General features: G+C 40.3%; 1 protein-coding gene across 1 annotated transcript; it reads right to left on the reverse strand.

Annotated features, from left to right (window-relative positions):
* Positions 1 to 6,144: 6,144 nt before the first annotated feature.
* c17h6orf136 (chromosome 17 C6orf136 homolog) lies at positions 6,145 to 26,828 on the reverse strand. Its single transcript, XM_042506615.2, has 7 exons — positions 26,611 to 26,828; positions 23,710 to 23,928; positions 16,003 to 16,680; positions 14,353 to 14,441; positions 14,015 to 14,215; positions 13,761 to 13,830; positions 6,145 to 12,252 (listed from the first exon to the last, which is right to left on the reverse strand). The coding sequence occupies exons 2-7, from the start codon at positions 23,806 to 23,808 to the stop codon at positions 12,109 to 12,111; spliced, it is 1,281 nt and encodes a 426-aa protein (XP_042362549.1). The 5' UTR covers positions 23,809 to 23,928; positions 26,611 to 26,828; the 3' UTR covers positions 6,145 to 12,108.
* Positions 26,829 to 27,854: the final 1,026 nt, after the last annotated feature.

Raw genomic sequence — 27,854 nt, forward strand, 5'->3', positions numbered from 1 at the left:
AAATATATATAACTTTGTCAATAAGAAGCAAGAAACTTTTCTAGAAAACTGCCAGATGTCTCTACTGATATTGATTTATTTGTTCCAAGAAAATATAGGCTCATTTATTGGCCTGACCCAAATATCAGTCGTGCTTTTTGACAGACATCTCTGCCAATACTGAATTTTCCATTGCATCACCATATGACCCTTATGTCAGCAGAGCAGACAGATATATCAGCCGATATTGGTTGTTTGTTTGTGTGTGTTGTGTTTGTATACTAACTGAATAACAGCCTATATTCAGTCATATCAATTAGGCTGTAAAAAAAGAATAAATGCACTTTCCTCTCAGTTCCAATTATTGCCACGAAGTACAGAAGCATACATTTATTTTTAAAATGTATCTAAAATACAATAAATATAACATATGACTCACATATTGTATTTTATGACAAAAAAAGTGTAGCTCACAAGACCCTTATGATGAACAAGACAAATGGTCCAGTGTTTCCCTCGCCCGGACACGGGTCACTGGGCCCCCCCGGAGCCAGGCCTGGGGGTGGGGCTCGATGGTGAGCGCCTGGTGGCCGGGCCTTTACCCATGGGGCCCGGCTGGGCACAGCCTGAAGAGGTGACATGGGACCTCCTGCCCATGGGCTCACCACCCGTAGGAGGGGCCATAGGGGTCGGGTGCCATGTGAGTTGGGTGGCAGCCAAAGGCGGGGACCTTGGTGGTCCGATCCTCGGCTGCAGAAGCTAGCTCTGGGGACGTGGAATGTCACCTCTCTGGTGGGGGAGGAGCCTGAGCTGGTGCGCGAGGTTGAGAAGTTCCAACTAGATATAGTCGGCCTCACCTTGACACACAGTGTGGGCTCCGGAACCAGTCTTCTCAAGAGGGGATGGACTCTCTTCCACTCTGGAGCTGCCACTGGTGAGAGGCGCCGGCGGTAAGGGGTGCCATCAAGCTGAAGAAGGAGTCCTCTCCGGCCTTCTTGGCCTGTGGGACTCCGGAGGCAGCAGACAGGTACCGACAGGCCAAGCGTAATGCAGCTGCGGTGGTCGCCAAGGCGAAAACCTGGGTGTGGGAGGAGTTCGGTGAGGCCATGGAGAACGACTTCCGGACGGCTTCGAAGAGGTTCTGGACCACCATCCGGCATCTCAGGAAGGGGAAGCAGTGCTCTGTCAACACTGTGTATGGTGGGGATGGGATGCTGCTGACCTCGATTCGGGACGTTGTGGATCGGTGGAAGGAATACTTCGAAGACCTCCTCAATCCCACCGACACACCTTGGTGAGGAAGCAGTACCTGGGGACCCGGGGGTGGGCTTCTCTATCTCTGGGGCTGAGGTTGCCGAGGTGGTCAAAAAGGTCCTCGGTGGCAGGGCCCCGGGGGTGGATGAGGTCCGCCCGGAGTTCCTCAAGGCCCTGGATGTTGTGGGGCTGTTGTGGCTGACACGACTCTGCATCATTGCGTGGACATCGGGGGCAGTGCCCTTGGACTGGCAGACTGGGGTGGTGGTCCCTCTTGTTAAGAAGGGGGACCGGAGGGTGTGTTCCAACTACAGGATGATCACACTCCTCAGCCTCCCTGGTAAGGTCACTTCGGGGGTACTAGAGAGGAGGGTCCACTGGATAGTCCTGCCCTTTGTCACCGATTCTGTGCAAAACTTTTATGGACAGAATTTCTAGGCGCAGCCAGGGTGTTTAGGGGGTCCGGTTTGGTGACCTCAGAATTGGGTCTCTGCTCTTTGCAGACGATGTGGTCCTGTTGGCTACATCAGGCCGTGACCTTCAGCTCTCACTGGATCGGTTCGCAGCCAAGTGTGGAGCAGCCAGGATGAGAATCAGCACCTCCAAATCCAAGGCCATGGTTCTTGGAGGGGGTGGAGTGCCCCCTCCGGATTGGGGACGAGATTCTCCCCAAGTGGAGGAGTTTAAGTACCTCGGGGTCTTGTTCACGAGTGAGGGAAGGATGGAGCGGGAGATCGACAGGCGGATCGGATCAGCATCTGCAGTAATGCGGACTCTGCTCCGATCTCGTGGTTGTGGTGAAGAGAGAGCTGAGCCGAAAGGCAAAGCTCTTGATTTACTTGTCGATCTTCGTTCCTACCCTCACCTATGGTCACGAGCTTTGGGTAGTGACTGAAAGAAAAAGATTGCGGGTACAAGCTGCCGAAATGAGCTTCCTCCGTAGGGTGGCTGGGCTCTCCCTTAGAGATAGGGTGAGAAGCTTGGTCATCTGGGAAGAGCTCAGAGTAGAGCCGCTGCTCCTCCGGGTTGAGAAGAGCCAGATGAGGTGGCTCGGGCATCTAATTAGGATGCCTCCAGGACGCCTCCCTGGTGAGGTGTTCAGGGCATGTCCCACCGGTAGGAGGCCCTGGGGAAGACCCAGGACACGCTGGAGAGACTATGTCTCACAGCTGGCCTGGGAACGCCTCAGGATCCCCCGGGAAGAGCTGGATGAAGTGGCTGAGGAGGCCACTTAGGCTGCTGCCCCCGCGACCCGACCCTGGATAAGCGGAAGAAAATGGATGGATGGATATTCCAGAAAATATCACTGAGCTGTAGAGTCATACAGTTTAGACACTGATTGCGATATTGCAGAACAAATTAAGGCACGTAAAATTGAGTGATATATCGTTTTGGCCGTTAAATCAGGTGAAGTTGTCCCGAAACAGGTTAAACCAGTATCAGCAGATGCGTCTGTTGAAAAAGAAATGACAGAGTAAAATCTGAGCTAATTTAATAAGTGTGATGTAGTAACATACTTTGTCCATTAAAGAGCACTGACATGTTTTAATATTCAAGTGTATGGTATTTTGGTTGTTTGTTTGTGTGTGTTATGTTTGTATACTAACTGAATAACAGCCTATATTTTGTTATCAATCATATCAATTAGGCTGTAAAAAAAAAAGAATAAATGCACTTTCCTCTTAGTTCCAATTATTGCCACGAAGAAGCGAATTTATTTTTTAAAATGTATCTAAAATACAATAAATATAACATATGACTCACGTTGTATTTTATGTGAATGATGTTGTACTTTGTTTTCTTACATTGTAGTTTGGTATTGTGGAGCACTTTGTAATTCTGGTTTAGAAATGCGCTATAGAAATAAAATGTATTTATTTATCTATTATTATTATTATTATTTATTTCTAAACTTTCATTACTAGTTTTATACATTATAATATAGCAAGATTAGATAGAGACATGGATAGATTTTTGCGCAACATATTAATGTTGTTTTTATGATTTTTGGATGACATACTATACTACATCGTTTTTTATGATAATGGACGACATACTATACGTAACATTTTGAGGGTATGGAGAGTATTACTTCAATTAAGATTTAGATGGACCAGTAGGTTCGGCTGCTGGAGTACAGTGGAGTGTTTAAATGAGACTCAAGAGGCAAGAACGTAAATGTAGAAATATAAAGGCTTTAGTAGAAAAATGGAAACATGCTTCACAGTGCAACAGGGTGGTATTATATCACAAAGGCAATTATCAGGTATCCGATGGCCATATCAATTCTTTCTCGGGTACACCCATTTCACCTGAATTTTGTGTTACTTCAAATTCAAGTGTTTCTGATCCAATTCACAGTTCACAATAACCAAAATAAACTTAATATCAGTTTATATTACAAAAACCATTCACTTAAGGAGAATATCCTATACATTAGCCACCAATGTACAGTTCCAGGGAATAAAGAGGTAGTATGTCGGATCGAGTCCAAAGAAAAAGTCAAAAAAGTAAGAATAAGTCCAAGGTTCTTGGGATGTCCAAAACAGGGTAAGTATGGGGGATTCAGAGTTCCATGGAAGATGGTTAAGTGTATATGTGGATGATATGATTGAAGAAAGGGACGGGTTGTATGTGGGGCTGAGTGTGAGGGTGTCTGCAGATACTGGTCCTGCCACACCGCAGAGTCAGAGTCCAGAAAAACCTGTCCAGTGACCACAGGATATCTTGGTCTCTCTCTAGATCCAGGTGGGAAGGCTCACCATCTATCTCACTGGACGGGTCCACACGAAGAAACAAACTAACACAAAAAACCTGACCTGTCAACAGAGAGGGTCAGAAAAATATCAGGAGATACAAATTTAAACAGTCTGTTTTACCTGTTTTTAACATTATGGAATCTATATTAACATCAACTTTTTAAATTAAAATAATATGAAATACTGCAAATTCCTTTTATCTGCATCTTAACTTATTTTTGTGTACATGCCATTTAACAGTGCAAATTATAAATGTAACAATTTAGCTCATAAAATTAAACAACATTTTGTTTAATTTTTTTTTCACAAGTGCAAAATAGAATGCTTCAATTCACTGAATAGACCTTGTAAATAAACCTTATATCCAGCAACTACAGTATACTGAATAATTCAGATAGTACAATAAATCATTCAATAAAGTGCTGAGTAGAAGGAATCCCTCATAGAAAGGCATTAATTATGCTCACCAATCTCCGTGAGTGGGTTGAGCACCGGAACAAAATATGGTGTCGCCCAGTAAGGCCACGGGCTGCTCCTTGAAACGAGCACTGTTTGCCTCGAGCACTCAATTCGGGCAACTTATGTGAGCAAGCCAGTGAGTCAGAGTCAATGCTCGGGTACACTCGACCGAGTGTAAAATGATAGTTTTTTATGATTTTTGGGCGACTTACTATACTATGGTGTTTCTGACTTACTATTCTATGTTGTTCTATAATTTGGACGACATAGTATACTATTTTGTTTGTTATCAAGATGAACTATACGCCAATCCAGAGCATCCCAAACATGCTCAATGGGTGACATGTCTGGTGAGTATGCTGGCCATGCAAGAACTGGGATGTTCAGCTTCCAGGAATTGTGTACAGATCTTTGCAACAGGGGGCCGTGCATTATCATGCTGAACCATGAGGTGATGGTCGTGGATGAATGACACAACAATGGGCCTCAGGATCTGGTCACAGTATCTCTGTGCATTCAAAATGCCATCAATAAAATGCACCTGTGTTTGTTGTCCATAACATACGCCTGCCCATACCATAACCCCACCGCCACCATGGGCCACTCCATCTACTCGATTCACAACTTTGACATCGGCAAACCGCTCACCCACACGATGCCACACACACTGGGCGCCATCTGCCCTGAACAGTGAAAACCGGGATTCATCTGTGAAGAGAACACCTCTCTTACGTGCCAGACACCATTGAATGTGAGCATTTGCCCACTCAAGTCGGTTAAGACGACGAACTGCAGTCAGGTTTAGACCCCGACAACGAGCATGCAGATGAGCTTCCCTGAGACGGTTTCTGACAGTTTGTGCAGAAATTGTTTGGTTATGCAAACCAATTGTTGTAGCAGTTGTCCCGGTGGCTGGTCTCAGACGATCTTGGAGGTGAACCTGCTGGATGTGGAGGTCCTGGGCTGGTGTGGTTATACGTGGTTGGCGGTTGTGAGGCCGGTTTGATGTACTGCGAAATTGTCTGAAACGCCTTTGGAGACGGCTTATGGTAGAGAAATGAACATTCAATTCACGGGCAACAGCTCTGGTGGACATTCCTGCAGTCAGCATGCCAATTGCACGCTCCCTCAAAACTTGCAACATCTGTGGCATTGTGCTGTGTGATAAAACTGAGCATTTTAGAATGGCCTTTTATTTATGACGACGAACTGCAGTCAGGTTGAGACCCCGATGAGGACGATGAGCATGCAGATGAGCTTCCCTGAGATGGCCTAAGGCACACCTGTGCAATAATTATGCTGACTAATCAGCATCTAGATATGCCACACCTGTGAGGTGGGATGGATTATCTCGGCAAAGGAGAAGAGCTCACTAACACAGATTTAGACAGATTTGTGAAAAATATTTGAGAGAAATGTTTTAGATTTTTTTAGTTCAGCTCATGTTAAATGGGAGCAAAAACAAAAATGTTGCATTTATATTTTTCTTCATTGTACTATACTATGATGTTTTTCATGAGTTTGACAACGTACTTCACTAAGACTTTTGTCATGAGTTTTGGACGACGTACTCTAACATGATGTCTTTCGTGATTTTTGTTTAGTAATAGCACTATGATGTTTCTTATGATATTTGGACAAATATTGACATCATCATCACCACCCAAAAATAATAAATAACACTACCAATGTCTTTTGTTATTCATAAGTTTACTTTATTCACACAACCGGGATTCACACAGGAGTTATTGCAGCAGAACATGTGGAATATAAGCAACATAGAGCCTGACGAGTCATGTTTAGATACAGATATGAGTCATAAACACGCAGCGGAGAATGTTTATCCCCTGATGGACCACAGCTACTCTGACAGCATGCTTTATTGCTCGCTTTCCAGAAGCACTAAATATTATTAAGTTGTGTGAGAGTTACAGTGGAGTCACAACAAATAGTTAAGTACCCACTCAGAGTATGTACAGCTACACATTCAGGTACAACTTCATGAGGTCAATACAAACTGCTCATGTACAGAGAGGTTCCTTTCACTTAAGAATTAATGACAAACGGATGTATTTCTCTAACCGTCACATTGATTACAGGCCATGTCTTTTCTACGGGACAGCTGGCAGCATTTATCACACTGTATAGTCTTCTCATACTGAGCAAGTCCATCTGCAAGTCTGTCTGTTCATGTTCCATTGGGCCGAGCAGCAAGTGTGTCATCTGTAAAGTTTTTCTTGGAAAGACAATAATGCATTTTTTTAGCATTTTACAAAGCATTGTCTCTGTGGTTTCCAGCTACTGAGCTATTGGTCTGAATGGCTGTTAATCTGAAGGAGAGCTGACCGATGAATTTCTAGTGTCCACAAGGTACAAGAAAGCCAGGCCTTAATATAGATATTCCTTTATTGAATTGTGAAATGGCACAAAACTGTCAGGAGTATTAATGTGAAACTGAAAATTAGGTTTCAATTACAGATCTGCGCAAACCTTAAGTGATATTTTTGAAATATCGACAAAACACAATTGTGAGATGACTGCGTTTACACTGAGTGATGTTCTGCTGAACTTCTCCTCTGGTGATAACATTCCAAGAAGCATGGTGATGGATGTTTAAAACATCAGCAGCTTTATTTCTATTGCAGCCACTGCACTAGCCGTCATTATTTCCAATCGAAGGCGACACAGGCGTGTTATGAAGCCATTATAGAAAGGTAAGCCCCTTATACGTGGGAGCAGCCACATATGAGGGATTTCTGAGAGCTGATAGTCCATGATTTCACAGAGGAATTGTGGATAATATGCTTAACTGTTATGTGGTGCAATAACACCTCTTGTCGCTCCTGCTGCATCATGAGGGAGCCAGTTCCTACCAACAAGCACGTAGCCATAGCATCTTGTGACCTAGAAAAGCCAAAAAAGTGTTTTCATTGCAGTTTTCTCCAATATGTCTTTTTTGAATTACCTGAAATACCATCTCATACAAGTGTAAAAACTTTTTTTTGCGATGAATGGGAGTTTTTTCAAAATTGACGAGTTTACATTATTTTATATTCACAATTTCGATTTTCACAATTTGAAGGTTAATGGAAACCGTCATGGTCACAGCTGGCTAATACGACTTTTTACGAAGTCACACAAGAAGAACAAAATTTCGTCAGGATGAGGTGGGGACGATAGGATGTCAAACAAGCAAGGCTCCATAATGGCTGTGCTAACATGCTGAGCCAGATTCTCAGTCTTATTCAAGGTATGCTTGTTAATTTAATCTGACACTCTACACTAAAATGAGAGAGCTGATTTTTGAAGGAATGGAGCATTCTATCTATACAAACTGTGTAGTTAATCACATGCTCACTCTGTTTGGCATTCTGCTGCTCTGTCTCCCCAGACAGTGTCTAGTGCGCTCTGACACTCCCAGAATAACCGAATGGTGTATTTCAACAGCGCTCCAAATTTACGAATGGTCCAGTTTGTGCAAGAGTAACCTCCAGCACTCAAAATGAGTTTTTCTAAACACACCTTCAGATTAGCATGACAGAGGTATTTCGGAGTGCAGCATCCTCGAAGACTCCTAGATTTTTAAGGCCCTGACACACCAAGCCGATGGTCATTGATCAGTGTATTTTATTTTGACTCACTGTAGATTAATGGAAAGGTGTTTTTAAAGATTTACATCCTCAGCAGCAACCAGTGAGCATGGGACTGAGAGATGGACTAACATATCGTAGGTTTGTTCTGCACATGGGATTTGTTGATCTGTGTAGAACTGCGTCAGCCAGTCATTCTGCTACTTAAATTTACACAAAAACACAAAAACTATAGTCAAGTTTGGTCAAATATATTTGACTAAACCTAACACCAAAGGAGGGCAGATGCATTAACTGGCAATTGAGTCACTTACAGTGACTGAGCTACAAACAGACTGCCACGCTGTGCTGCTGCTGTTTTTATCATTAACTATTAACTGCTACTTTCTGACTCTCTGAGAACCAAACTGTGGATGTAGCTCTTCTACAGGCATTTGAACTACTAAACTGTTGTCAGTCTGTTATTGGTTTGATTTCTTTCAAAATCATATGAGCAGCTCATATAGCACAAAACAGGCAGTTTATGAAAAGATACAAAAAATTTACCTGAAAATAAGCAAAAGAAAATAAATAAACTTTTTGTTTCAAGTATAGTAGTGACTTTTTGACGTAATTTTAAATATATAATGTTCATAGATGCAGTTTTTTTTTCTCGTTTTTTCTAATTAGTGTCCCCGACTTTTTAAACTAATTTTCAGGACATTTTCTTGTCAACGTTCATTAATTTCTTGCAATTTGTGGGACATTTCTAAATTAATCTTTTTTTCCCCCATGTTTTTGAAAGAAATCAAGCCAATTTGCTCAGTTTTAAAGGGTTACATCGCTTGTGAAAGGCATCTGAATGCAGCTCAAGAAAATTAATACTGATCCAGGTTTTGAAGGGTTAATCTGACCACTAGAGTTCTGGTTGTTGAGCTGTGTTGGAAATGAACAGATGTCCAGTGCTTTGTTGGCTGTTACTTGCAGGCTGCAGGGGAGGCCTGCGGTGGGCCTGAACGTGGCAAAGGTGCTTTAACGTGTCCTAAAAAAATATGATTTGAAAAATACTTCTCAACAGCCACAACATACACCACTAATGCCTTCAAATAGCAACTAAGTTGCTTTCACCTCTCCAAACATGACAGATCAAACTCCGCACTCATACACAGTCACACACTCTCCATGGCTTCCATTCAACAAGTCTGTGACTTTAAGACAGACTTTGATAAGAAGATGTTCCTTCTGTTAGTGCTAATATGCCCTTCCAGAGAATCATTGCATTTCTGGGGACCTGTATAGATTATATTTTCACAAACACACAGGATCATGGACACCTCAGGAATTTAAACCTCTTTGATATTTGTGAGAATCGTGAACGTTGCTGCTTTGGAAAAGAACGAGACAAATCAACTGGGGGGAGGGCGAGAAAGGCTTTTTGACACACTGTAATCTCAGCTGAGCCAAAAGAGCTCCAACAGAGAATCTACAGAAAGCTCTGCAGCAGTCAAATCAGTGTTAAAGTGTGTGACAGCATTTATGCTATGTTCACACTGGACGCTGAACGTCCGTAAAGTGTGCCCATTTTCCACAAATGCTGGCTGCTTTCTTTCCGCGCCTGTGTTGAGAGGTCAGAAAGGTCACACTGGACACAGCTAAAATTTTGTTGTCTGGTCTATTTTCTCTGCGTGCCACAAATTAAGCAGGAAAGCACAAAGAATAGTCTATTACATTTTATTTAAACTATATAAAGGATATTTAAGATATGATAGACATGATCTGATCATAATAAATGATAAAATATGCATCCAGTGCATCCACAATGCTTATCAGTAGTGTCTAAACAGAGAGGGAGACGTGCAGACACAGAGACAGATAGGCACACAGCGACGCACACACATTTACAGACACACAAGCCAGCAGGAACAGAGAGACAGTGACAGAGCTCTCTGTGTGATTAGAAAGGAGAGGAGAAGGCAAGTCACTGCTGACCAGCGCTCCTGGTGTGAACGGCCAGGCGATTGCCCAGTAATTAACATATCGTACCGCTTCTGCATCCAGTGTGAACCCAGCATTCGAGGAAAAGCACAAACACATTTCAGTCATTATGTGCATCATCCATGAAAGCTGCACGGGTTCACATTAATAGGCCTTGTGGATTCAACCATTATAACATCTTTAATCAACCGAACTATATCCACAACACCCTTCCAAAACATAAACCTCCCATTATTGCACTGAGACATGTTTGTGGTAGTTTCCCTAATGATACTAAGAAGAGTTAATAGACTCTGTCATAATTTCAGTCTATGAAGAGGTGATGTTCTTTTATTTAAGTGTATTCTACATGTTCTAGGACTGCTACATGGAGGGAGGGAACAGGCAGAATCCACTGCTGCACTGCAAATGACTGCAAACCTTACTTTGGCAAATTTCTTTCTCACTCCACCAAACAACAGGCTAGTTAGTGTGACAGAAACAGCTCATTCCCTCTTGAGTTGCTGGTTCAGGCCCAGCCTCAGGTTGGGAATCAGCCATCTGCATGCAGCAACTGTCACAATGAAACAGAGTTTTTAAAGAAATAACTCGACATTTTGGAAAATTCACTCATCCAGAGTTGGTTTAAAAAACTGATATCTCATGTCTGTGTGTTAACCAGAGAGGAGTCAGGACATGGTTAGCCTAGCTTAGTATAAAGACTGGAATCAGGAAAAAAGCAGCCACCCTAGCCCTGTCCGCAGGTCATTGGTAGAACAACCAACACCTCAAAATCTCACTGATTAACACGCTGTAGTTTATACTATACACAAACAGAAATTTCAATTTACAAAGTGTAGTTTTAGGAGAAGTTACGAGCTGGAACTATTTCCTGACCAACAACAGTAGGGTGAAGCATCCTCAAGTCTTGTTATCATATTGAGATTGCCAAGTATGGTAACATCAGAGATCAACACCAGAAACTTTACTCACCAACACACAAACATTAGAGTATTGGACAAATTGATAAGTAATTTATCAATTTGTCCAATACTTTAACAGTAATTGTTTGTCAAAAAAAAGTCCAAGAATGTAACTTTAACTAAAACCACAAATCTTCTTGTAACAGTTCTGTTTGTATAAAGTTCAAACAAACAAGACACAGCGTGTTAAATAGTGAGCACAATTTAGAGTGTTGGTTTGCCAATTTAAGTGCCAGTGGCAATTTGTCACAAAAATCAACAATCAGCATGTGCAAATAACCAACATACAGGTCGTCAGGAGGCTTGGGCAGTATTATGGTATACCAGGGAACTTGGAAATCCCAAAGGTATGTTTTTGCAATACTGTCATAAATACAGGTGCTCCTGTTACTTTTAAAGTCACTGTATGTAGGGCACAGCATGCACCACCAGAGCTCACTCTCTGGTCTCTACTGATGGAACAGGCAGCTGAGCTGAAAAACTCAATGACACCTAGTGGTGCAGGGAGAAGTTACAGGACTGTAAACAACTGACAGCCAGCAACAAGCAAGTTTTTAACATCTAACTTGGTAAATTAAGGATTTATTTGGACCACACCTAAACATTTTTTAAATTTTTGCACATGTTCCCCCTCAGACCTACATCTGAGATTTCTGTCATCATGTTCTGATGTTTGTCAACATCTGCAATGTTGAGTTTAACATCGTATTCACAACTAAGAATGGAAAGGGTGAGTTTCATCCTCAAATTTCAAAGTGGCAGATCTGACAAAAAACAGTCTTTGAAAAAGGTCTGGTTTTTGTTTGGTACTTTCAGTTTGAAACTTTGAAAAGCAGTGGCAGGATGACTGTCATGTGACTCATACCTGCAAACCCAATTCTGGGTTTTTTTTAACCGCTGTCATTATTTCAAACAGAGGCTATATGAAAATGAGACCAGGGAAAAGCAATGTGACGTCTTGACTTAGCATTTAATTCGGGGGAAACATTATGGGACTTTAGGATAGAGAGCCTAACCCTCCATTTTAATGTGTTCCTATGTTGAGAATGAATGAAACTTTTCAGAGTCACATGGACCTTGGACACAGTGCGGATTCCACTGGCAATTGTTCCTCTAATCATCATCTTGAGCTCAGTCTCTGCTCTGTCGCAGCGAAGACAGGAGGAGGGGCAGCAGGTTGAGAGCAGGTCGGTGCTCCTGCACTCCCAGCGCCACCAGAGCCCCCGCCAACAGAGATGTTACTCTGGGCAGGACAGGGGGCTGAACCGGCATCACCTGCAAAACACAGACAGACGACAGTCACACAGGAAGCATAAACAGCTGTACAGCTAAGACATCTTCACTGAACAAACACTGAAGTTTCATCTATAACTGGGATATTACAGGTTATCCCCTTGAAACCTGAGCAAATTGGCTTAATTCATTTCAAAAACATGGGATGAAGGCACCAAGCCATGGGAGGAAAAATAGCACAAAAATTAGCAAGAAATTAGTAAAAAGTGTAAGTACAATAAGTAGAGTATGAGACACATGATTTGTTTTTGAAACATTAAAGCATGTATACCTATTCTAGTAGACCCCTAAAATAAAAATATGATCCTGAATATGAACATAATAGGGTCCTTTTAAAAAACTCACATCACTTTTCTCAGGGTTCAAAGGTTTAAAGACTTGTGAAAGGCATTTGAAAGCTGCACAAGAAAAGTTATCTCGCTCCAGGTTTCAAGGGGTCAATAAAACAAGAGATGCTGACAGGATGACAATGAGATTTTTTAATTTGCAGCTGCGGCTCAAAGGTACAGCCTGTCGCAGCAGCTTAATCCTCGGCTCCTACAGTCAAAATGTTGAATTATACTTGGGCATCCTGCTTTGCTGGTCCGGTCCGGTGTACTAGCTTAAACCAGATGATTTACGCAAACTGTCATTTGTGTCATTATGTCCTGTTCTTATTATTTTAAATAACCTTTAGTAACGCATGGTATAACATTAGTGGCAGTGCAGAAAGTGACACAGAAACATGTTCCATGTGTTGATAATCCTAATATATCATGCCTGATTGGGGGACAAAAAGTAAACAGGACGGTGCTGTCTGCTGCCGTCTTGTCAAAGCACTCCGGCTGCTCTGACTTCATGTGTCTGTGCAGAGGTGGTGTACTCCTGTGAGAAGTCATTTCAGCTGCAGCCGGGGGCTGCTGCTGGCTCTCCGGTGAAATCCTGGTGCAGCCTACTACATTGCAATGCGTCAATGCACATTTGCAAATTGTTGAATTTCCATAAAGGGGGATGTCAATTGCGCTGATGAATTGTCCCAGCCCCAGTTCATTTTGAAATCCAAGTAAAGGTTTTTGTCTAATTTGAAGAAATTCCCTCAATGTGTTCTTGGGGTTTTCTATTCATGAGAATGGGACGGACCAGGACACAATGACCTTGACCTTTGACCGCCAAAAGCTGATCGGTTCATCCTTCAGTATAAGTGGACGTTAATGCCAAATTTGAAGAAATTCCATCAAGGGGTTCTTGAGATTGTTTTCATGAAAATGGGACAGATGGATGAACATGAAAACATGTTGCCTCTGGCCACAGCTATTGTCGGCCTGGAGTTTATTCCAGTAAAGTTTTACCAGTTTTAGTATTAAATTTTTTTTTTCTACTGCGTTCAATTGAATATACACCATACAGGATTTAAAATTACTGCATTCTGTTTTTATTTAGCTTTTGCACAGTGTTACAACTTTTTTGGAATTGGGTTTGTATGTTTGCGAGTACTTAAGTTTGCTACTTACCTTTTCAACTTTATGACAGTGTATGAGTCCATCTTGTCCAATGTAAAAAGTAGAGAATGCATCATATGACCTATAACAGATGACAATTGAACTAGGTTAGATTATATACCATTGTGACAAAAGTAAAAAAATAACATTAATACCTGAAATCAATCATTATGTATACTGCATATTTAATACAGAAAAGACAAAAACAGTGAATTTAAAGTCCCCCCGTTGTGTAACAGCACCAGTTCCAGTCTGCTGTGTGTTACCTGTACAGACGAGATTTGTCTTTGCGATAGAAGCGTAGCATCAGAGTGTGGAAGGGAAGGCCCCTGATCCTCCAGCGAGCCTTAATGGTCCCGTCCTCCATGTGCTTGGTGAGCTTCAGCACCTCCAGCTGAGCTTTGGCGTAGTAACATAGACACAGGATGCGCCACAGGGTGAGGGTCAGCTGGTACACCTTACGGCCCCTGCAATAACACACACCGCAAAGGTCAGGCCACACAGGAAGTGATTAAAACATCACAGTGAAAACTTATATACAGTATTTGGTCAGAGTGTTTCTGTGATGTATCATTATCAGCCCAAACTGAACAAGCAGCATTACCTGGTCTTGGTATTTATGAGGCCGTTGATGAATTCCATATCGTTTGAGTACATGCTGTAATCATGGTTCTTCAAAAAGAAATTTGGAAGCTGCAAAACAATATTGAGGTACAGTTTTACTGTAAGTGGTTAGTGCTTTTAGCACAACTGCATTTAAAGTAATTCAACACAAGAGCTTGCCTATGAATTCTACTTGGGGTCCAACAATATGTTTTTGTCAGGGCTTATACCTATACCAATTATTAGTATTCAAGTAGAGTAATTACAGATACAGATCATTTGCAGTAAAGAGAAAATCCTAGTGTCGAAATTTAGAATAACAAAAACACCCTCACATACCTGTCTTAGAATGCATTTAAGCATTAGTTGTTAAATGCTGCAGAAGACAACTTTTTATCATCTTAATAAAAAGAAAATCAGAAACAGACAATGTGCATTAAAACTAGAATTACCACCATGCAGTCGTATGCCTCCATACACCAGTCAAGTCACACTTACAGTTTACATCCATGTCTGTGAAAACACAAATGTTTCCCCAAACAGCACAGAAGATCTCTACAATCAGCACAGTTTCAAGGTGGGCACCCAAGATTAGTGTCAGCATTCAGTGTCCGAATCCCTCAGATGCTGAATGCCTCAGACGCTGTCTCCCTGTCTGTTCCTGAGTTATGATGCTGAGTCATGAGCAGAAAAGTGATTTTGCAGAACATTATGATGTCACAGTTGACCTTTGACGTCTTGGATATACAATGCCAGAACTTCATCTTTATATCCTGGGAGACATTTGTGTGAACTTTGAGGGTAAAAGTTATGGCTAAAAACATGTTTTATGAGGTTACTGTGACCTTGACCTTTGACTATGGGATTGTTATCAATCATCCTCGAGTCCAAGTGGACGTTTGTGCTAAATTTGAGGAAATTACCATCTTCAGGTATTGTGTTCACAAAAAACGAAATAAATGCAAGGTCACAGTGACTTTGACCTTTAAACACCAAACTCTATTTAGTTTATCCTTGAATTCACTTGAACATCTGTGCCAAATTTGAAAACAAATCCCTCAAGGAGAATGAGACAGATGAGGTCATAATGACCTATGAACCCCAAAATCTAATGAGTTCATCCTTACCTCCAAGTGGACATATTTGCTTATTTAAAAAAAAAAAAAAAAATCGCTCAAGACATTTTCGAGATACTGCATTCACAAAAATGGGCCGGAAGGACAAACAACCCAAAAGCATAATGACTTTATGCTATTGCCAGCGTGGAGGCAAGACAATACATCTTTGCAATAACTATTATTTTTGCAAATATTTTTCTAAAGTCACTAATTCTCCAAATATTTCAATGTTTATCCTCAATTTTCAGATTTTTCCCTTACTGTTACATACAATGTAAGGCACTGACAGTTATAAATCTGAAAAACACATACAGGGGAAAAAAACTGTAACACTGCGAATATCAGACTAACATTGGTTAGCAATGATAAAGTCCTTTAATTAATGACACCTGTGAAGCTACACTAAAATTTAAATAACCATAGCTTTTCTGTATGCACGTCATTCATTTTATGTCACAGGATGTTTGGGTTTCGAAGTCACAGTGCCATGTGCAACTCTAATTCATGTGTGTGCACACAGTGTGTATTCTTACCTCTATCCGCAGTCTTTCATACATGTGGGCCACTTTCTCCTCTCCTTCACTGTCTCCTTGAGTCTCCCCCTCTGCTCTCTCTACAGGGCTACATAGAGAGGTGAAAGGCAGCAGAGGCAGCTCTACAAGCTTGTCGTCATGTCCAATATCCTGCCTAGATTTCAGCCCGCTGCCTGATAGCGGCTCCGTGCCGGGGCAATGAAAACAATAAAACTGAGAGCCATACATGAAGGGTGCCGGACACCTCTCTGCTTCAAACAGGCTTCTAAAGCAGCCATGTTCTCTCTTTACAGCATCAACACTGTTCCCTTTTAGGCTGTCAACGCTGATGTCATCCTCTCTGCTACCATCCACCGTGGTCAGCGGGAAGGAGAACTCAGAGGACTTGTGAGCCCCAGGAGCAAGGAGATCTCCCAGTTTTCTGTGATTGAAGAGAGGGATCTCCAGCAGGGTATGAAGGGCGTCTGACTCGCCCTGCCGCACCAGCACACACACACTGAGAGACTCCTCCCAGTCTTCCTCGCTGTAACCTCCTGCGTGAGGCTGGCTAGCATGGTGGAACGGGTGGGACAGCAGCGGCTGCTTAATGTTCTGATATCTCAGGCTGTTGGGGGGCACCAGGGCCCATGATGCACTGCTCAGGGGGCGTGTCTGACGGATCCACTGCCAGTCGACTGCCTGAAAGAGGGAAAAGGACATGATAAGAATATCCTCTACATACAATGCTAAAAGAACAACACTTGTTAATACATACTGTGTTTGTTGCACCCAAGAATCACAGCAGACTCAGGGTGAACATATTTTCAAAATATCAAAAGATTTATTCTGAAAGAATAAATAAAAAAAAGTTATCAGCAATTATTCTTGGCTATTATATAGTCAAATTAGAAAATAAGGGATTTATTTTTGATTTGTTTGTTTCATCCCTGTGCATCCAGCACAGAGAGAGGTCAAGGATAATGATTAGGCTATCTCAGCACAAAGACTTGGAGGAAACTGGCAGGAAACAGCGACCCAATCTCTGTCAAATACAGGAAAATACACCTATATGCAGCTATAAATTGACTGATGTGTTATAGGCTTGGGCAGTATCATAGTATTACAGTGTACCAGGGCATTTAGAAATTCTGAATGTATTTTTTGTAATACTGTCATAAATACAGGCCCTCCTCTTTCTGTTGAACTCATTGTATGTTGCGCACAGCACGCACCACCAGAGCTCAGTCTTCGGTCTCTACTGGTGAACAGGCAGCTGAGCTGAAAGACACAGCAACACCTAGTGCTAGAGGGAGAAGTTACAGGACTGAAAACAGCCAGCAGGCAGCAGGCAGAGAGAGCATGGGGAAGAACGGCATGTGTCTTACATCCAACTTGGTAAATTAAGGATTTATTTGGACCAAACCAGAGCTGGTGATTGCTGGAACAGTAGACCTACTAACTAGATTACTAACAAGAGTAACCAAGATGACTTACTCTGTGTGTTTTCTGATGAGTGAATGGAGCAATTAATAATAGGGCTGCACCTAACGATTATTTTTTTATCGATTCTATTCTATCGATTCTATCTATCTATCTATCTATCTATCTATCTATCTATTGATTATTTTTCTTTTGATCTAACTATTATTCTTTTATTACTCGATTAATATAACACCAAATTTACCAAAAATAACATTTTAAAACTTGTCATACACTGCAGGGTGTTATTCCCCAACAAAAAATAGCCCAGTCTTAACTGGTAATCTGTGTTTTACAGTCTGATACAAAGTCCCTCCAAAATAACATCAATGCAAGAGCTTGTTCCACTCAAGTAAAAGGAATGTAGTGCAATCTACATTAAGCAAACAAAAATCAAAATGAATAAAACAATGTAAAATTCAAGTTACTTTTCAGAGGAGTAAAAAAACAGTTACTCTTTGTTACAGTAACAAACCTCAAATCTAGCAGTCCAACAAAACATCTTACAATAAAATTAGTGCTATTTAAATAACACTTTAACTTTTCTCTGACAGAAATAATTATAACTAGTACATTCTTTCTGCATCAGAATAGTCCAGCCTTAACTGGGCCTTAAGGCACACCGCTGCCTGCTGATATGAGTGCTGTAGTTTCATATTAATAAGCACATATTCCACTCATTTATGAAGTTATACAAGCTCCAGCACAGCTTACAACCCCGTCCTGCATTGCATCAGCAACTGATGGCATTCAGTCCACAGAGACACAATCAGATAGCTTTTGTTTTGAAAGGGAAACAAGGAAGTTGAGGTAAAACAAACATCTTTGTATTTCCTCATCTCTGTGACAGAGAGAGACTTTAAACTGCAGTATAAAATCTTATAGAGTCGACAAACGAGAGCGTCGCATAAAAAAACGGCGAGGCACTGTTTCTCTAGATGTGCTGCAGCTGACACGCAGCTCAGACGCGCCTGACAGGTGCTGCTCAGGTGAGCAGTGTGCAGCTCTAACTTGATAACATGAGCGCCAAAACAAAAAAATTTTTCTCGCAAGTTACGTCGATTACGTCGATGCATTGCTCCAGCCCTAATTAATAATAACTTTATTATTATAGCACCTATAAAAACAGAGTTTTCAAAGTGCTTTGACAAACACAGCAGAATCAAGGAGGATTTCTTACAGTGGCAATATCAACATAACAGCCAAACATAATGCTGAACTAAGGCCACTTATAATACAATTACCACAATCAACACAGAATAAAAGAATAAATTAAAAGATAAACTAAAAGACAAACTAAACTAGATGACAACACACAAAAGCAAGGCTATATAAATGTGTTTTGAAGAACTGATTTAAAATAAGTCACTTTGTCAGCCTTATCTCCTCAGGCACCTCATTCCAAAACTGAGGGGCCCTGATGGCAAAGGCACGGCCATCTTTAGTTTCAAGCCTGGACTTTGGAACAGTCAGAAGAGCCCCTCCCAACCTATATGGAGTCAACATTTCAGACCAAAAACAGCTTAATCAAGTCTCGTCAGTCTTCAGTAACCGAGATAAAGTTAATTCAAAAGGTATTTCTCTGTTTAATAAGGAAAATAGGAAGATAAAATCACTTTTCTAAATTGATTAGTAAATGGTAAATGGACTGTACTTGTATAGCACTTTTCAAGTCTATTGACCAGTCAAAGTGCTTTCACACTACATGTCAACATTCACCCATTCACACACACATACACACACTGGCGGCCAAAGCTACCGTACAAGGTACAGCAACCATTCATACGCAAGCACACTCTAATAACGCAGCGTCGTGATTTTGGGGTTCAGTATCTTGCCCAAGGATTCTTCGACATGTTGCCTGGAGGAGCCGGGGATCAACACACTGACCTTCTGATTAGAAGACGAGCCGCTCTACCCCTGAGCCACAGCCACCCCATAAGTCTGAAAAGCTAATGGGGTGGGGGGGTGTTAACTCTTCAAAGTTTCTGCGTCTGTAGTGGATTGTTTCTGCCAACTTCGCTGGAGGCATTACAATCTGACAGTGGCCATAATTAGCTTTTTGATTCATCAGCCAATTTGGCTGTTAGAAAAAAATCTAGCAGCCAAGCATATTTTTTACCAGCCAAAATAATAACTTGCCTTTTTTTCCTCATAAAAACACAGTAAATTTAATTGAGATAATATGCAAACGTAAAGAATAGGCCACAGCAAAATCTGAAGTAAAAGTAATGCATATATTTAACATCTCATCACCACAGCCTTGGTGTGTAAATGAGTTCCCTCTGGCAAGCTGTGATGCTGTGTGTCCATCTAGGACTTTTATTGTGAAAGGTAAGAACGGAAGAAATGCAGCTACTGCATGGATGCTGTCAATGTGAGATGCAGAAAGAGTTTGCTGTGTTGGTTCAAACTACGGGGCTTCCGTCTTAATATGTCATAACCTTCATCAGTATGCACGCAGCGTTAGCTCCCAGCAGACCAGCTGCTGGTGATAGTTTAGTGATCAGCTGATGTCTCCTGCTGTATATAGAGCCGCGGAACTACTAGCGCTCGAGATGAGTTCGCAGCAGCACGCAGGTGTGTGAGTGACACAGGGAGCACAGGAACAGCTGCACAGAGAAACAGAGCCACACACCCCTAAAAACGCACCGGAGACTCTCATCAGAGTTTAATACGTGCCTATTTTGGCACAAAAGTTTACCCACCAGTGTGGTGAATAACCTCCAGAGATTTTATTACATTTGGTGCTTGGCGGATGTTCATTTGGGACTCCGCCCATCAGTTTTTACCTTGATTTCAAAGCAAGGTGATCACGCACAGTCATCATGATAATTAAATATTACTAACCGTCAGGGAATTTCACCGCGGTTATCATGATAACCAGAAACCGTGTAATCCCTAGTATGCAGGTACATACATTACATACCGCCTATGCCCAATATGTTGTATTTTATTACATTCAGTAACCAGAGTTACCGCCTAAAGCCTCGGCCAACCAGTCAAGTCGCAGTTAACAATCATGTCTATTGAGATGCATCTAAAATATGTAGTGAAGACTTTGAAGGGCTTTAATTAAAGTTATTGGGGGGAAATCCTTGCATTACCTACATATAGTCAGATGGTGCTGAGCAGAGGTTGTGTCAATAAATTTTTAGCCATCTAAAATGATTATAAGAAAATCAATATCAGTCTAAGTGAATGCTAGATTTAGAATATGTTTACTGATTTACCTTGCTGAGTTGAAACCATTACCTCAGCCACTACACTCCTCCTGGGCTCCAACTGTTTCTCGTATCATATGGGTTATTTTAAAAATTAAAAATCACATACAAATGAAACAAACACAACTGTTTCCTCTTTCAGGGAAAAATATTATCTGCTCCAGAGAGTGCTACCTAGCCCTGCCACTGCTACCAGCAAGAAATATCTGTTGCTGACCATTTCTTTGCTTGTTTACTATCTGCTTATGAAAACACCTTAGATCTGCCTGTGTTGTTCCTACCTTATGCATGTCTATAACCCTGCTATAGTGAAGCCCCCGGGCCAGACTTTGGACCTGCCTGGTGTAAGGTAAAGCAGAACAAATATTCAAATATAGTGTTCACTTACACTGATATTGATTTTTTTGCAATCATTTTGGCTGTGTTGGTGCATATGACATGATTTTTTGTAAGAAGGTGTTTTCCTTGATAAATTTTAAAATTCCAATTTCAACTTTTGTAATGGGTCTACAATACACTGTGTACAAATGTACTACCCTTTAAGGCCATTAAGGACAAACATTTCCACTTCCAAAAATGTTCATAAAGATATTATATATAAATATTTCCCCCCACTTTTTAGGGTTAAATCTCTTAATCAACTTCAGTCCTAATCACAAATACTAAATAATTATACATTTTAGGGATTTTAACCCTTTAAATGCCAGTCTGATTACATGATGTCACTGCTTTTCACGAAAAAAACACACAAAAAATGAGTTATTTTCAATATAATAAATGAGAGGAAGCTGTTTTTTTTTTTTTTTTAAATCACACTCTTGGTTACGTCTAAGATTAGCAACAACATTGACTTTGATGCATTCATGTTTTTTTGTGCAGAGTCAGATTTATAATTAAAAACATGTTAAATCCATTATGGACAAAAATGTCCTTTATATAATGATTCATTCTGTAATGTCAGGGTTTTATTTTGGAGGAAAGTAGTAAAATTGGTAATTTTTACTGTACACTACCAAATGGAAACATTTTCCCATCATAACCCTATGCATGAAATGCTTTTAATCTCCGTTTCAGTTGCATTTTGGAGCCCTGCCAGGCACTACAATAAACAACTAATATATAGCAACTAATATGATGTAGGTGTGTTGCTACAGATGGTAAGAGTGGTTTCAGCTGAGAAATGTGTGTGTGTGTGTGTGTGTGTGTGTGTATGTGTGTGTGTCTAGTGTACATGTAAAGAGACAGAAATATTTTCATAATTTTCACCTCCTCCCAATTTTCACCTCATCTCTCTCTCTCTTGCGCGCACACACACACACTCTTTCACTCATTCACCCCCTTATACACACATTCATACATTCTTGCACATAAGGTATTATTCAATATACCCAACATGTTCTAACTCCTAACTCGTCACATGGTGCCACTCTGTTGGGACCTTCTGTACCAACACACCTACATCATATTATTTGAGTAGATTTATTTCAGTGCCTGGCAGGGCTCCAAATTTCAACAGGCACAGAAACTACGAAATAACAAGCATGTCATGCTTTAGGGTTATGATGGGAAAACATTGCCATCTGCTAGTATACGGTAAAAATGACAAATTTTACTACTTTCCTCCAAGATAAAAACACTGACATTACAGGATGCATTGTAATATTCTGGAATGGCTGTGAGATTAACTCATGTGATGTTTTTCTTCATGAAAAACAGTGACATCATGTATTCAAACTGGCATTTAAAGGTTTAAAATCCTGAAAATAAATGGTAATTTTGATCAGGACTGAAGTTGATTGAAAGATTTAACCCCAAAATTGGGAAAAAATATTAATCTGTAATATTTTTATAGCAGTTTTTGGAAGTGGAAATGTTTGTCCTTAATGGCTTTAACGCATCCTAAACTATAAATCTGACTCTGCTGATCGTTGCTAATCTTTGACATATCCAAGACTGTGATAAAAAAAATCCCACAGCCTCCCCTCATTTATTATATTGAAAAAATAACTCATTTTTTGTGTGTATTTTTCATGAAAAGCAGTGACATCAGGTAATCAGACTGGTATTTAAAAGAATAAAATCCTGAAAATAGATAAATGTTTGGTAATTTTGATCAGGCCTGAAGTTGATCAAAAGACTTAATGCCAAAAAGTGAAAAAAATAATAATTTGTAGTATTTTTATAGCAGTTTCTGAGAGTGGACATTTTTGTCCTTAGTGGCTTTATCGGGTCCTAAATTTTAAATCTGACTCTGCACAAAAACTATGAATGCATCAAAATCAATATTGTTGCTAATCTTTGACATATTCAAGACTGTGATTTAAAAAAAAAAGCCCCTCCTCATTTATTATATTGAAAATAATTCATTTTTTTGTTTTTTTTTCATCAAAAACAGCAGTGACATCATGTATTCAAACCGGCATTTAAAGGGTTAAAATCCCAAAAATGTTTAATCATTTGATAGCTTTGATTAGGACTGAAGTTGATTAAAAGATTCAAGCCAAAATATTTGGGAAAAACATATTTATATATATTATTTTTCTGAAAGGTTTTGGAAGTGGACAATTTTGTCCTTAATGGCCTTAAGTGGTTGTAAATTAAAATTAATTAAATATGTTTTGCCGCTGCCCCGTCCACAGTAGTATTTTGCCTAGTATCCATGCTGGTAGATTTGCATTTAATTGTGGTTACGCCCCCTCGGCCACACGGATGGACATAAAGCGTTACCAGATGGGGTAAACAAAATAGACGATATAGCATAATATGAAATGGTAGAAGTCTTTCTGTCGTCAGATGATATATTTCGTCATATTGCGCAGCCCACAGCAGTACACTGTTAGCTTCTATAGTGGTACTCCAGCCTACTTCTCCAAAGTGGGGGTGTGCTGACTGACATCTACTGTGGGTAATACACTAACTACGGAGAAGTATCCCATACAACCCCACTTCACAAAATCAAAATCATCCCTTTAAACACGACTCAAATGGAAAATGGAAGAGATGATATCAGAATAAAGCAGCTTACCTGACTTAGACTCCAGCTCTGTTTTCTGATGGCTTGCCTTCTGCCATGGCTGCGGACACAACCCACCCAGAAGGCGACGCCCCCTCTGCTCACAGCCATCCACCACAGGGGCAAACCCAGGTACCAGCTTACTCCCACAGCACGGAGGACAGCGCAAAGACACACAGACCCTGACTCTGGACGATTCCCAACTACAGGAGCAGGCTCTCCACCTCCAACCTATAACAAAAAAAGAGAGGGCGGTGTTGGTAACTGAGTTTCTAACTCAGGGGTGCTCAAGTGGTGCAGCCTAAAAAGATATTGATATCTGCTGTATATAATCATTAGTTATCAAATTCATGGGTTAACTGAAATTGTATTGCTCAACTAATGAGTTGATTTTGAACGCATACTGAGTCATTTATCAAGCTAAAAGGCAAAATAATTGCTGTTACCAATTTATGAGATGAGAGGATTTGTTTACAGGGCAATCATTGCGCTGCAACAATTGGATAATTAATTATCAATCACTCTGAGGTCTGTGCTTTTATTCAGCTATTTTTGACCAGCTTTTCCTGGATCGTATTTCATAGGATACAGGATAGGATACACACACCCACAGCTGCTCTGTAAAGCTGAGGGGAGCTGCAGGGTTGGTGTGAATTCTCTGTGGGTTTCTCTCGACATTGAACACCTCTCACATTATACACGGTCATTCGATCCATGAAAATAATTGTGTCAGCTTTCAAAGATTGACAGTTAATACCGGATTGGTATCACATTAGCAGATACTTGGACAGTTTGGATTATTTGAAGTGAGGTTGTACTGGGGACTTAAGCATATTCAGTGTATTACCTACAGTAAATGTCAGTTAGCACATGCCCAGTTAGGAGAAGCAGGCTGAAGTCTGACACTGAAGTTAAGCAATGTTTTGATTTAGATAGGAATCAGCAACAGAAGGTATTTTAGCAATAACAACAACAACAACAAAAAAATCAATATTAGTTTAAGTGTACACTATATAGAGAGTGTTTTCACTGGTTTACCTTCCAATCAGACATTCCCCTCTGACATGCAAGCCCTTAACCTCTCCAGTTTCCCAGCTATGCTCTCATTAAAACTACTTGACTCCATTGTCAAAAATCATAATTTTAGCACACTGAACACAGGAACTTCTGATCTGCTGCTGCTTCAAGCAGTTATTTTATTTTTGTTATTGTGTGACTTTTACAAGTCCAAACTAACTCTTTTAAATGCCACATTCACAGAATAACAGAAATAAAACAACTGCTTGAGGCAGCGGTAGACCAGCAGCTTAATGTTAAATTGCTGTTTTTCTCAGTGGAGTCTGGCTTTGAAGAGAGCAATATAATATATATATATATATATATATATATATATATATATATATATATATATATATATATATATATATATATATATATATATATATATTTATATTTATTTTTTTATTATTTTTTTTTACCAAATTCCCTCTTCGATAACACAATATTGTAGAAATGACTGTGGTACTTACACAAGATACTAACGCAATTCCATTTTTTGAAAGTATAACTGTGTGCTAAGTTGAAAAAAAGTACATCAGTTTACTGTAATGCAACCTTTAAAATCAAGAAAAAAAACACCATTTATTTCATATCACAATATAACAATATCCAAAATCTAAGAGAAAATATACTCTAGATACAATATAATATCTTTATATTGCCCAGCCCTACGTATAATTAATCTGATATTAATTGTTTTTTGGGTGGGATTTTTTTTAGTGGGCTAAAATATGTTTAGTTGCTGACCCCTCTACATCAGTACATTGCTTAGCTTACATACTGAACTTCAGGCTGCTTCTTCAACCTGGGGTGTGCCAACTGACATCTATTTTATTTACTGTTTATGGATATATATGTTTCATTTTATTATTATGGTGTGAATATGGGAAATGAAAAGTCAAGCCAGTTGTAGTTGATGGATTTCCCCTGATCTTGGTCTTTCTACTAAGGTTTTCACAGACTATGCCAGGAGCACATGACCTGCAGCAGACCTCAAGTTAACAATCAGAGACTCCACAGTGACAGCTGAGGCTGAAGGAATCGGACATCAACATGCCACACATGACATGTCTCACAGGCCTCTATCCTTACAATGCATCTAATGTACACAAGTCTAAGTGTTTTCAGTGAACAGGCTGTAACGTTACCAATAACAGCTACTTCTGCAGAGTAGTTTGAAGACATAACTTTGAAAATTGAGAAGGACATGTCGTGTTTTTTGACATTTGACAACAAGAGGATTGATCAGACATAACCCATTTAAGCAATAATTCATATAATAAAATAAAGTCGCAGTCCTAACATGTAACATGTGACATTACTGAGTCCTCCCTGACAATGACACAGTGCTGGTGATTTCTAGACATGGCAACAATTACAAATGGTAACAGCGTGAAAAATAATTATTTGAGGCAAGAACAAGGCTAAATCATTACCATCAGGCTACTATATTGTTTGAATATATTGCACAAATATGGATAGACTGACACCACTATTTATTACATTAGCATGATCAGTTTTGTAACGTTAATGCCAATCACCATCTATGTCATACTGGAAACAGCATCAGCTACTGATGACTTTAATTAGTCACATTTGTGGCAGACTGTTTTCTCTACAAATAACATGAGACTGAAGATATCTCCCCTTCCTCCTCTCCCTTGAACGTTGACATTTCCATGCTGTTAGCTAGCGCTCACTGCCTAACATGACAGCCAACGATAGCCGCTAACTTGCTAGGCTAACTAGCTAGCAGCTAGCAGCGAGCTAGCTAGCTGCTAGCTAGTTAGCCTAGCAAGTTAGCGGCTAGCAGCGAGCTAGCTACCGGCTTAGCAAACGTCCCTTTAATGTTACCTTTTACACGAAAAACCCCGCTGGAGTCAGTGGAGATGCAGAGGTTTTGCAGGTGAGGTTCTGCACAGTAGTCACCGGTGAGTTAACGCTCGTAACAAGCTAGTAGACATTACATAGCTAACTTACACAAATGTCATTCTAGTCCTATGTGTCCTTGCCCGGCCACACACGCCTCACGCAGCCTGGCGTAATGATGCCTTCACTAATGTTGGAAATCCAGGCACTGCTGTTGGAAATCCAAGCGCTGCCTCTGTGTACCACACGAACTAACCCTCAGGAATAGCACAACACTTACACTTCAACAAAATAAATCCTTATTTTTGGACAGTTTGCATGAGAAATAAACATGGTCTACAGCTACCTTAATGGATGATAGTGTAAGTGTATACGTTTATGAACAATTCCTTACTAAACATAGTTTCAGCCATTCAAAATCAGACTCGGACCAAATACATCACCCCTCTGAAAAAGTCCAGCTTTACCTGTTGACGATGGTTAAACTGATTGAGCAGCTTGTTTGGGTGGCTTAAGTTGTGTTTTTGTTTAATTTTTGATGATTTATCTGGTCATACCAGCTTGTTATGGTCACTCTACCTGGTTTATCCATCAAAGTTCCTGTGAAATTGAAATCAAATCAATGTCTTTGTGTATGTAGAAATAACTTGGAGCAAACAAGGAGGATGTAGAAGCTGTTGTGACTGTAATGACGTGATGACAAGTAAACAGATTATAAATACTTGAGAATAAAAAAGGGGGCTTCAGAGACCCTCCAAAAAAATTGAAAGATTTTTTATTGACAAATAGATTGGAAGATACATGGAGAATATTATTTCCAACAACAAAGGATTAAACATACTATTCCAAGTGTAAAAACAGTTATTCAAGGATTAATTATATTTTTATTTCAAAAACGGCTTTAGAAAATGTATTGAGTTCAAAGATTCATGAAATTGTTATCTCAGACCATTCCCCTGTATCCTGTCTAATTGTGCCGATGGAAAATAAAAAGAGTAATCACATATGGAGAATGAACAGAGCACATTTACTCGATGCAGAGTTTGTGAAATATGTTAATGAAAACATTGATAGCTTTATCAACACAAATGTAAATAATGGACAACAGGATACACCATCCCCTGATATAATCTGGGACACGTTTAAAGCCTACATGAGAGGAATGATAATTTCATTTTCGTCAAAGAAGAAAAATGATTTAGACTCCCAAATTAAAGACAAAGAAAGAG

The sequence above is a fragment of the Plectropomus leopardus genome, chromosome 17, assembly GCF_026936395.1.
Source record: "Plectropomus leopardus strain MGB_pleo_1.0 chromosome 17, ASM2693639v1, whole genome shotgun sequence".
Lineage (NCBI taxonomy): Eukaryota > Metazoa > Chordata > Actinopteri > Perciformes > Serranidae > Plectropomus > Plectropomus leopardus.

What these genes read in the sequence shown, in the direction of transcription:
- c17h6orf136 (XM_042506615.2), bottom strand. Translation starts at nt 23,808, where the DNA reads ATGGCTGTGAGCAGAGGGGGCGTCGCCTTCTGGGTGGGTTGTGTCCGC. An exon ending in AGAGCTGGAGTCTAAGTCAG is followed by an intron (nt 16,681 to 23,709) that starts GTAAGCTGCTTT and finishes TCCCTCTTTCAG; the next exon opens with GCAGTCGACTGGCAGTGGAT. An exon ending in CTCATAAATACCAAGACCAG is followed by an intron (nt 14,216 to 14,352) that starts GTAATGCTGCTT and finishes GTGTTATTGCAG; the next exon opens with GGGCCGTAAGGTGTACCAGC.